Genomic DNA, 12429 nt, shown 5'->3' with positions numbered 1-12429 from the left:
ACTGTGCCTGTCGTCAGTCATTTGCCTCAGCTGTCCTGTTGTTTATTAGGTGAGTGGTTTACCACCCCCGGAGCTGACGTGGCTACTCAATGGCCAACCTGTGCTACCAGATGCCTCCCACAAGATGCTGGTCAGGGAGACCGGAGTCCACTCTCTGCTCATTGACCCGCTCACTCAGCGCGACGCGGGGACCTATACGTGCATCGCTACCAACAAAACCGGGCAGAATTCTTTTAGCCTGGAGCTCTCTGTAGTAGGTAAGGTTTGCTGCTGGGACCCCTAAACAAAACTTCCTCCAAAGTCATTGCCCAAATAGGCAGAGCCTCTGCCAGAATTCCTTCATCCTTTGCCCGGCTAACTCCAATCTCAATTTCCCCTTCACTGTGGTGGGACGGTATTTCCCACATCACTTTCAAAACCATGCCAGTAATCTAAAATCATAACCTGATACCATGTGCATAATACCCATGAAATAAATGAGAGCCATTGTAATCATCAATCAATCCATCCATCCATTAGCCGTCACTAAATTCCAGTTATGTGCCCTGCAGTCCATCATTCCTGTAACATACCAGCCTCTTTGTCCCCCGTCTAAGTTTTCATGCCTTTACACCAATGATCCCTCTACCAGAATCTCCTTTTCTGCCTGGCAACCTCCTACTCATTCTGTAAGGTCTAACTGAAATGTCACCGCCAGGTACAGTGAATCCACCAGGCACAACTACCCCTTCCCAGCCTAACAACCATAAAGTGTTTCTATAGCACTCAGAAAAGGAGAGATTCACAGAGTACGTAGGGCCTTCTGTGTAACTGTTAATTCTTTGCCTCCCTGAAGAGATGCTGAGCTCCTGAGGTCAGAGACTGTGGCTCGTCTTGCGCATCTCCAGTGCCTCTGTCTCTCTTCTGCGTATCTCAGTGCCTGGAACGTGGAAGGTGCCCAAGAAATATTGAATCAATATCTAAACAAATGAAATTTTATATTCTTAGATGATGTGAACAAAACACTGTAATGCCTATCCATAAGGATAACAAGACATTGTCATCTGGGAGGTGCCAGCCTTGCAGAGCAGTAGTCCAACCAGAAGTAAATTTCAGAATGCAGGAATTCTGGTGCTGGGCTTCCTCCTGCTCTCGGTGTGACCTTTTAAGAAAATCAGGGTGTGGGGCACGGTGGCTCACGCCTGTAATCCCAGCATTTTGGGAGGCCAAGGCAGGTGGATCACCTGAGGTTAGGAGTTCAAGACCAGCCTGGTCAACATGGCGAAACCCCATCTCTACTACAAATACAAAAATTAGCTGAGTGTGGTGGCGCACACGTGTAATCCCAGCTGCTAGGGAGGCTGAGGTGGGAGAAATCACTTGAACCCAGGAAGGGGAGGTTGCAGTCAGCCAAGACTGTACCACTGCACTCCAGCCTGGGTAACAGAGCAAGACTCCATCTCAAAAAAAAAAAAAAAAAAGAAGAAGAAGAAGAAAAAAGAAGAAGAAAATCAGGGTGCCTTCAGCATGCTAATCCTCACTCTAGGCTAGTGGCAGTTTCCCCTGTATATCTTTTTCCTTTCCTCACTTTTAATTTCTTCTCACCAATAAAATAGGAAAAACTCATTCTGCAAGAATACATTGATTTCAGGCTTTTACCTTTATTCCACTATTTTGCTAAAAAATATTGGCTTTGGAACCCTAAGACATGAGGGACCTTTACCTAAATTTGTCCTGGCCAAATTTCTAAAAGCCCCCTTGGGAAGCACAGTCTTGTGTGTGTGTTTGAGATAGTATTATTCTGTAGGTGTCAGATTTTTGTGGAAAAACTATTATGACTTCTACAAAATAAAACTCCTCCCCCCAAAATCTGTTTCAGTAAATAGAATATATGGTTTCTCAAAATCTACTGTTGAGGTATAAAAGAAATTCCTTTAATTCCACCATTCCTGGCATTTGCATCCCGTGCGTATGACCCAGATCCTCAAGTATTGCCTCTCGTGGGATGTGCAGAGATGGTTGCCCCATTTCTTTTGGTTTTTTAAACCATTTATGAAGCTTTTATCAAGGCAGTGATCCTCACTAAGAGACATGAGGAGTGTTCTGACCAGGAGGTAAGGTGGGTGCATGCCCGCTGTGCTAAATTCCAGAACTGTGGTGAGTGTGAGGCATGAACCTCAAAGTACTTACTATTCAAATAAGAATGACCCTTCCCCACCAGGTGCAGTGACTCATGCCTGTAATCCCAGCACTTTGCGAGGCCAAGGCAGGTGGATCACCTGAGGTCAGGAGATCGAGATCAGCCTGGCTAACATGGTGAAACCCCATCTCTCTTAAAATGACAAAAAATAGCCAGGCCTGATGGTGCACACCTGTAGTCCCAGCTACTCGGGAGGCTGAGGTTGGAGAATCACCCGAACCCGGTGGGGAAGGGATGCAGGCAGAGGTTACAGTGAGCTGAGGTTGCACCACTGCACTCCAGCCTGGGTGACAGAGCAAGTCTCCAAAAAAAAAAAAACCAAAGAGAAAAAGAATGACCCTTCTCTTGCTCAGCCAAAGAGGTGAAGAAAGCACCAGTGATCCTGGAGAAACTACAGAACTGCGGTGTTCCCGAAGGCCACCCTGTGAGACTGGAGTGCCGCGTAATAGGCATGCCCCCACCTGTGTTCTACTGGAAGAAAGACAATGAGACCATCCCTTTCACCAGAGAGAGGATCAGGTACAGACTTTGCACATTTTTTGTCCCATGTCTTCATTTATATTAGGACCCAGAAAAGCTCTTTGAAGTAAAAAAACTAAAACAAAATAAAACATCAAGGCAGTTACACTCCTTTTCCATCCATCACTAAATGATTGTTTTTAAGGTAAGCTTAAGGATCCAGTTTCTTAAACTGGGTACCTTGCTTAATCTTCCCTAACCAGGCCGGGCGCGGTGGCTCACGCCTGTAATCCCAGCACTTTGGGAGGCGGAGGTGGGTGGATCACGAGGTCAGATCAAGACCATCCTGGCTAACACAGTGAAACCCTGTCTCTACTAAAAATACAAAAAATTAGCCAAGTGTGGTGGTGGGCGCCTGTAGTCCCAGCTACTCGGGAGGCTGAGGCGGGAGAATGGCGTGAACCCGGGAGGCGGAGCTCGCAGTGAGCCGAGATCACGCCACTGCACTCCAGCCTGGGCGACACAGCAAGACTCTGTCTCAAAAAAAAATCTTCCCTAACCAACTTAGGGAAATGGCAATTTATTTGCCATTTTGGTTTTATCCTACAAGGGGACAAGTAAGTAAAGGTAGCCGTACAAAACTTTCTACTGAAAATTATTTCTCCACAGTAAACTGAAATTGCCCCAGAGGATGTTGTAGCTGTTGGGTTTAAAGAATTTTGTCATCTAAAATATGTGTGTGTATTGTGTGTGTTGGCGGTGTGGGAGTGTGTATTTTTCTCCAGTAAAACTTAAGCAAGAACAGAGAACAGTCTTGGGTTAACGCTCCAATCTAACAATGCAACATGTTAAACTAGATTAAACTATATACACTAAGTAAACTGAGGGTCTACAATTTTAAATATGGTTTTATTGGGCAAAAACAAAATCAATGTCTGGAAAGCTCATTCCTAGTCGAGGCTGACTGCTGGGGCTGGGCAATTGCTCAGCCCTGGACTCTGAGGACCAGCTCGGTTTGGTCACCACTTCCTGGGGAAGGCAGTGGCAGGGGAGGGAGGAGGAGTGACTGAGATGCTGCGGTGGGGAAAGCCTAAGACTCAGAGACTGCTGCCCATTCACTGCCCATCCATCTTCCCCCTGCCTTTAGTGAAAAGATGCCTGTCATTTTAATGTAAGCATACAACATTCTGGCTGGGCACAGTGGCTCATGCCTGTAATCTCAACACTTTGGGAGGCCAAGGCAGGAGGATTGCTTGAGACCAGGAGTTCAAGACCAGCCTGGGCAACATAGCAAGACCCCATCTCTAAAAAACAATTAATTGGCTAGGCATGGTGACACACACCTGTAGCCCCTGAGCTCAAGCAATCCTCCCTTCTCAGCCTCCTGAGTTCAGGATTTGAAGGCTGCAGTGAGCCATGATCATGCCATTGTACTCCAACCTGGGGATAAGCAAAACTCAGTCTCAAAAGAAAAAGGAATAGGATATTTTGATACTTTAAAGTCGTAGTGATTAGCTTCTGAAAACCACACACCTAGGAACGTCTGAATGGTCCTAAATAAACGCACGCATGCACACATGCACACACATAGAGAGAGAGAGAGAGAGAGAGAGAGAGAGAGAGAGAGTTGCTCCTCAACTTACGATGGACTTATCTGGATGTAACCCCATCATAAATTGAGGAGCATACGGGATGCAAGCATCCTAAGTCAGGAACTGCCTGTATATCACCATGATTATAACTGTGCTGTAAGTATTTACAGTTTTCATGTCCCTGACTTCTCTCACCTATATGCCTCTGCTCAGGACGTTCCTTCTTTGGGAACTCTCTTCGCCTTCTCCCCTACCCACACGCTGCAGCCCACCTCTCTAATGTCTGTTATCCCTTAACGCTCACCTCAAACATCATCTGTCTAAGGAAGAGCAGCGCCCCTGCTTCCTCCCCTACTTGGTCCAGGACTGAGTTGATGTTCTTCTACCAGCAACTCTTGCACATAGTCACAATTGTTAGTATTGATGCTTTCATTCTCTCTCCCACAACTAGACTGTGAGCATCTTGAGGGAAGAGACCGCGTCTCCTTTGTTTTCATATGTCCTGACTCATCACAACACCCAATGCCTTTCACCTAGTAGCATATTATGTAAGATGAAGGAATTATGAACAAATGCATGAATTTCCGCTGCTATTGCCTCACCTCATCAAACTACAGCAATAGCATCCTAATGTGTCTCTCTGCGGCCAGGCTCAAGCCCTATTCAATACACCTCCTCACCACTGTGAAGATGATCTTTTAAGAATGCAAACTGACAGGGTGCAGTGGCTTACGCCTGTAATCCCAGCACTTTGGGAGGCCAAGGCAGGTAGATTACCTGAGGTCAGGAGTTGGAGAGCAGCCTGGCTAACATGGCAAAACCCTGTCTCTGCTAAAAATACAAAAATTAGCAAGGCATGGTGACACGTGCCTGTAATCCCAGCTACTTGGGAGGCTGAGGCAGGAGAATTACTTGAACCTGGGAGGCAGAGGTTGCACTGAGCTGAGATCACACCACTACACTCCAGCCTGGGCTACAGAGTGAGACTCCATCTCAGAAAAAATAAATAAATAAAAAATACAAACGGATCATATCAGCTCCTGCTTAAAATACATCATTAGTTTCCCATAATCTGAGAGGAAGGGTCCCATCCCTTTACCATGGTGCACGTGACCCTCTCCCCTGCCTTCTTGCCAGTCCCCCCACTTGCCAGTACCCGGTGTGCCCTCTAACCCCAGCTGTAAGGAACATGGCTCCCTCCCTCCCCTGCCTTTGTGCAGGCTGTTCCACCACCTGGAACAGCCACATCCCACCCTCCCTGTGAGTTTCCACTGGACCTTTGAGACGGAGCCGGAGCACATCTTCTGGGAAGTTTTCCCACCCTTGAATTGGCTGCATTATATTTCAGTGCTTGAGAAATAGATTGTTAAAGTAATCTCATTTTAGTCATCTCAGGTCTTTACACAGTGTTACATTTTTCTGTGAGCCTAACCTCACATATGCTTGTGCTTCTGAACATCCAGTATCTTCATGCTTCCTCCTTGATGACTGCGGCTTCCCAGAATAACCTTTTCCCCTCTGTCTTCCCCAGGCATCTTTCCCACAGCATTACTCTAGCATTTGCATTCTATTTATCTTTATTTCTACTTATTTATCTTTTATTTATTTATTTTCCATTAAACTTAGGGATCCTTCTAGAGAAGGAATTTCTTTGGCTAGGTGTGGTGGCTCACACCCATAATCCCAGCACTTTGGGAGGCCAAGGCGGGTGGACCACCTGAGGTCAGGAGTTCGAGACCAGCCTGGCTAACAGGGTGAAACTCCATTTCTACTAAAAACAACAAAAAATTAGGCAGGCATGGTGGTGGGCATCTGTAATCCCAGCTACTTGGAAAGTTGAGGCATAAGAGTCTCTTGAACCCGGGAGGTGGAGGGTGCAGTGAGCCAAGATTATACCACTGCATTCCAGCCTGGGCAACAGAGCAAGACTCTGTCTCAAAAAAAAGAGAAGAAATTTTTGTCCTGTTCATCTTTACACCCTCACCACCGAAGGCAACAGCACCCAGCATTTTCCCCAACATAGTATCCAGTAAGTGTTTACTAAAGAAATATATCGAAGAATGAATGGATTAATTAATTAACTAATCAGAAGGTGAAGGTAGCCAATGTGTTAATCTAGTGAAATCGTGGTGGATATTTCATTACTTTATTCTTGTTGTACTTGTTATTAATTGATTTATTCTTGTTTATTCTTATTACTTTATAAATTCTTAGACATAATAACTTTCAATGAAAGGCAAACACTTATTCATCCTTTGAGCTCAGGAAGCTGTTGCTATTTCCCCTACTGTGCAAATGAGCTGTGGCAGCCCCATAGGAGAGCTTGGAACTATGAGTGATAAGAGGGCCAGGCCAACAAGGGGTGTAGGGAACATGTGGCCCGATGTTTTTTGATCCATGGCTGCCTATTGGAATCTCTGGGGTGTTTCCAAAAATCCTAATGCTTGGATCCCAGCCTTTGATTCTGATAGGTTTACCTAGCATGTGGCCTGGGATTCCAACATGCAATCAAGGTGAAAAACTATTGATGTGGAGAAAAACAGAAGGAAACAGCAGGCTGGTTTCCTCCTAAACCTCATGAAGCTGGATGCTGCGTGAGCCCGGCTGGTTACATTAGGAAATGCTGTCTACGCTGCCAGTCCATCCACCCCCTGGCTCTGTTTTGTCCTGCTTTCCCAGAGCATCCTAACAAAGTAATCGATGCAATGTCCAACCTTGTTTGGAAAAGAGATCTTTCTGTACTTTGGTTGTGAAAAGTGGGGGTTCTGCTGGTGGGGAGTGCAACTTCAGTGGACTTGCAGCAGTGGGGAGGGCAAGAGCAGGTCTCAGCCCCAGCTGCCCCCTCCTCCTAGTATGATTAAGCTCACTGCTGCTCTTCTGTGACGTCTTCCACCTTCAAATTTGTCTTGATGTTTGCCTTAAGCTGAGTTCCCCCTTCTTCCTGGAACCCTAAATTTGACAAAGGCACTTCCGCTCCCAAATAAAATATAGGTATATTCTCTTTTTCTCCAGTATGCACCAGGACACGACAGGGTATGCCTGCCTTCTCATTCAGCCAGCCAAGAAATCAGATGCTGGATGGTACACGTTGTCAGCCAAGAACGAAGCCGGCATCGTGTCGTGCACTGCCAGGCTGGATATATACGGTAAGTGTAATGCTGTCAGTTGAACATCTGTATGCAACTGATAGCTTACAAATCTTTCTTTAAAGATAAGTGGGCCGGGCAAGGTGGCTCACGCCTGTAATCTCAGCACTTCGGGAGGCCAAGGCAGGCAGATCACCCGAGGTCAGGAGTTCAAGACCAGCCTGGTCAACATGGTGAAACCCCACCTCCACTAAAAATACAAAAATTAGCCAGGCATGGTGGCACATGCCTGTAATCCCAGCTACTCAGGTAGCCGAGGCAGGAGAATCGCTTGAACCCAGGAGGCAGAGGTTGCAGTGACCCGAGATTGTGCCACTGCACTCCAGCCTGGGTAACAGAGCAAGACTCTGCTTCTAAATAAATAAATAAAATAAAGATAGATGGAGTATGCTTCCATAAATGAATTGGGTAGGCTATACTATATTTTAGTGCTTAAGAGATAGATTTTAAAAGTCATCTCATCCTGGTTACCTCAGGGCATTACTTTTACATTTTACTATGAGCTTAACCTTCTTCCAAAAGAGGGCCTCTAATATCAGGAATTACAGCTAGTCCAGAGTTTCCAAGTGCTTGTGCTTCTGAACATCCAGTGTTTTCTTGCCATCTCCTTGCTGCTGCGGGCTACCCACTGGAACTTCCCACTACCTGTGATCCCCCGGCAGAATTTTTGACACTCCTTTCATTTATTCATTTAACAAATGTGTATTGCTCCAATCCCCCAATCAGACGTCTCTAATAATAGAGAGCTGTCCTAATAATGATAATATCAAGTGACATTTGTAGAATGACACATAGGATCCCCTCTCTCTTCCAAAGGCGGGATCCAAAGTGATACCCTTAAATCTCCCAGACCCATGAGATTATTATAATTGTAGTTACCTTCATCTAAGGCTGAAGATCACATGAGAGTAACAACATTGTACAAGCTGTCCCACCACCTGGAACAGCCCGCCCCACCCTCCCTGTGAGTTTCCACTCAACCTTTTAGACTGAGCTGGAGCACGTCTTCTGGGAAGCTCCCCCACACTTGAATTGGCTGTGTTATATATTTAGTGGAAGGCTCAGAGAGGTTAGTGACTACAGCTAGGAAGCAAATCTAGGCCTTTGCATTGTTTCTTTGAACCACATTTCCAATTTTCAAAAGGATCCAAGAAATTAATTTTTATTTATGTATTTGTGTAGTCAATCCTACACTTTTTGACATTAACTGGTATTTTTTGAGACATATTTCTTAACCCAAAAGAGTGTTTCTTTTTTTTTTTAATCCTTTTTTTAAAGAACATAATTGATTAGAAAGTCTCACATTCAAAACTGGCTTAACCTGATTAACCAACATAATAAATAAGAGTAGCTCTGTCTGTTGCCTGACAGACGTCTCTGTTATTTATGGGTACACAGCAGGTATTCCGTTTGTTTAGTACCATGCGGGAGGGGCTTCAGCCTGCCATTTTCCCTAGGTCTAGTTTTTGGAGAAAATATGTAATTTTCTGGTTATTTTCCCTTATCCTAGGACTTGAGAAGAAATTAAACTGTGAAGGAAGCAGACACTAATGTGCTTTTCCCTGGAAAAATCGGGGGAGAAAGAGGCCAATAGTGATAGGTTCCTTAATCAAGGCTAAGTCCTTAGCCATTTCCCAGTCTTCACCAAGTCAGAAGGCAGTAGGTCTCCAACTGAGAAACTCCCTACCAATAAGCCCTGAAACAGATGACTCTTGCGCCAATCCTGCCCTCCAGTGGCTGAGTTTCCAGGTCACTTTGTCCTGGCTCTCCTCTCCCTTTCGTTCCTGTCCTGCTTCCATAGCACCAACGATAGGCAGTGCTGTTTCCTCAGCTGGGACCTAGGATGGAGAAGGCGTGGAGGACTCGGGCTGGAATCAGTTCCCTTCCCCGCCACCACACTTCCTGCCTTTCTGAGGAATGGGGACACGTAGGGCTCCCCTCTCTCCTGTCTCACTTCCTAATCCTAGGAACTGCAGTAGTCCAGTTACGATGTCAGAGAGAGCAGGGAAGGGCTAAGAGATGGAGGGGCTGGGAGGAGAGACTGTGCAAGAGCAGGCCTTACTGAGTGTCTGCTCTTTAGTGAAACTGCTCTAAGTTTGGTCCCCCAGATTTTTATTTTTCCGAATTCACTCAGAGGTATGTAGACTGAAAAACTGAATCAAGATGATGAAATCAACAAAGGACCAATTTCTAAATCGGAATGCTAGAAAGGGGCACAGCTTTCCAGGACCCACAGCATGAGAGTTCCCCACCTAGGGAACACGCTTCTCCACATCAAAGTACCCAGAAACCTAATCAGAAGATTGCCTGGTAATTTCTGAATCAGGAACCACGGCAGAGACTATGAAGTTTGGATGGGTATCTCACTCAGGCCATGTTCAAACCTTAAAGTCGTGTCTGCTAAAAACAGCAGCACTTGGTGAACATAGAAACTCTAATAAATTGTCTTTTGTCCCTGAACCATGGTTGATTGTACCTAAATTACTTTTCAGTCTTCTTGCTGTAACAATAGAACCTGATTGGGGAGATGGGTAGATAAGTAATGGCTGATGAGGGTGATTAGGGTGTGAGGTAGGCACTGCTCAGGTCAAACCCATTGTTTGGCTTTCATTTCTGCAGCTTTCTTATCTCTATCTTTTGAGGTACCCTCTTTGAGAGCCTACAACCCTCTGTACACTGCCCCTAACAGGCCTTCATGGTAGGCTGGTGGAAGGGGATAAGCTTGAGAAATCGCCCTAGTCACTCACTCTTCCATCTTATAGAATTCTTTTTTTTTTTTTGAGATGGAGTCTCGCTCTGTCACTTAGGTGAAGTGGCATGCCTTGGCGTGATCTTGGCTCACTGCAACCGCCACCTCCTGGGTTCAAGTGATTCTCATGCCTCAGCTTCCTGAGTAGCTGGGATTAGAGGTGTACACCACCATGTCCAGCTCATTTTTGTATTTAGTAGAAACTGTGTTTCACCATGTTGGCCAGCCTGGTCTTGAACTCCTGAGCTCAAGTGATGTGCCCGCCTCAGCCTCCCAAAGTGCTGGGATTACAGGCATGAGCCACTGTGCCCGGCCCCATCTTAGAGGAATTCTAATCTCTCACTTGTAGGATTCTAGTATCTTACTGAATTAGAATCACAGATTTTGGAATTAGGGGCTTAAGACATTGCCAGCACAGTTTCCTTATTCCTGGCAGGGAAGGCTTTATTGTTCTCTTCTACAGATGAGGCAATTCAGACCCAGATATAGTTACATGCTTTACCAAGAATCTGCAGGGAGCATCAGGGTGAGGACCGAATGTGCCTCTGCAGTGTACCTGCTGGACTGCATTCCTTTGATCATAACACATTATTTGGTCCATTTTCCAGCTCAGTGGCACCATCAGATCCCACCGCCCATGTCTGTCCGGCCCAGCGGCAGTCGCTACGGATCTCTCACCAGTAAAGGACTTGACATATTTTCTGCCTTTTCCTCCCTGGAAAGCACGATTGTGTATTCATGCTCTTCTCGGAGTGTGGTGGAGAGTGATGAACTTTAAGAATGTCTGGGTGCCTGCTGTGTAACAGAGCGGACTGTGGAGGGGGAATGAGAACAAGCCAGACTTGGTGGTTTCCAAACAACTGAAGTTGAGTAAGTTCCCACGCTGCTGGACCTGTGGCAAGGAGTGCTTTGAACAAGTCAGCTAGGGATTCTTGCAGTCTCAGCTGGGGGAGAAAGGTAGGGCCGTGCCTTCTAAAGATTCCAACAGAGATGTGAGAAGATAATACAGATGAACCAAAGATGTCACACAGTTGCCATCCACTGCTTTGGGAAAAAACTAGCATGTTCCCCTGCCCCCTGTTTTGTTAGGGATGTTTAGGTTGTACTAGGAGCAATTAGGAGCAATATGCCTGGGCTGAGAGGAGTTAGGCAGTAGTGACCTTAGGATATAACTAACTCACCAAACAATGCCAAGGAGAAAGGTGGGGAGGTCACCATCGCCTTTCATCGATTACATGTATAGCAGTAGTTTTGGTGAATTCACTAAATCAGCTTCCACTTAGCATTAGGAGGTCATGCCATACAACTCACGTATGCAGACAGACACTTTTGATTTGCATATCCTGGGTGTACTGAGCCACATAATAAGGTGTCAAAATGTGCTTGAAAGTCCAAAAACTCACTGAAACAGTTGATATTGCACAGTGCACTTATTTTGTGGCCAAAACATGGCCTTACCAGCTTCTCTGCACCATTTTCTTTTGGGTGGTGACTGGTTTTTTCTGACTTTGCATATCCCTAGACACTAGAACTAAAGGATTGTTAATAAGCCAATCAGAAAGAAATCCTCTGCGGGGTCACTTTAAAAACTACTAGCTTCAACTGCCACTTACAAAATGTGCAAGAGTCATCATTGACCCACAAAATACACCTCACGCGCTCCTACCCCTCTCCCCAAAAGTCTGAAAGTGCAGGAGGAAGGAAGAGATACAAACAAGGAGAGGAAATGATGGGAGAGTGTTGTTTTTGTCACTTGCCCCAGCAGAGCAGTGGTTTTGGAAGGAGAGGTCTTTAATCGCTTTGAAATGCTTTGAGATCATTAGTCAAATTGCGTTTTCTATGTAGAAAATATTCTGCTAAGTGGAAAAGTTGGGGGAAAGGGGAATATGCATCTTTATTCTAATCACCAATTCAAACCCTGCCTCTTAAGGAATTTTTAGACTTAAGTTCACTGTGATATCCCTAGTGCCTAGAAGAGTACCTAGCACAAAGTAGACATTCAATAAATATTTGCTGGATGAATGAATCTTCTATTATTATGTCTATTATAAGATAGCCTAATCTTATATTCTGCAGGAATATACCACCCACACACCAGTCCAAACACTGCCCTGGGAACGCTCATGATAGCACAGTTTGCTCTAGGCTGTCCAGGGAAATGAATTGCAGGTGTCTGTTACCAATTCCCTGTGCTCGAATCTCTGATGCTGTCTGTGCCAAGCACCCCCAGCTGGCATTGTATTTGTGTGAACAGATAGTAACTGCTTAGAAAGGCTTGAAACTTTCTTCACTTCAAGGCAAGGA

The 12429-nt window shown here is 45.5% G+C and overlaps 1 protein-coding gene across 6 annotated transcripts in view; it reads left to right on the top strand.

Annotated features, from left to right (window-relative positions):
• MYPN (myopalladin) overlaps positions 1-12151 on the top strand; it is a 123563-nt gene extending 111412 nt beyond the window's left edge. For all 6 annotated transcript variants that reach the window (XM_050804704.1, XM_050804700.1, XM_050804703.1 and 3 more), the window contains 4 exons: positions 50-257; positions 2533-2698; positions 7243-7376; positions 10734-12151. In XM_050804704.1, the coding sequence (XP_050660661.1) occupies positions 50-257; positions 2533-2698; positions 7243-7376; positions 10734-10903 (678 nt within the window). In that variant the 3' untranslated portion in view covers positions 10904-12151. The remainder of the gene's footprint in view (positions 1-49; positions 258-2532; positions 2699-7242; positions 7377-10733) is intronic.
• Positions 12152-12429: the final 278 nt, after the last annotated feature.

This window comes from Macaca thibetana, chromosome 9 (genome assembly GCF_024542745.1).
Source record: "Macaca thibetana thibetana isolate TM-01 chromosome 9, ASM2454274v1, whole genome shotgun sequence".
Taxonomy (NCBI): domain Eukaryota; kingdom Metazoa; phylum Chordata; class Mammalia; order Primates; family Cercopithecidae; genus Macaca; species Macaca thibetana.
This window is presented reverse-complemented; position numbering and strand designations above follow the sequence as displayed.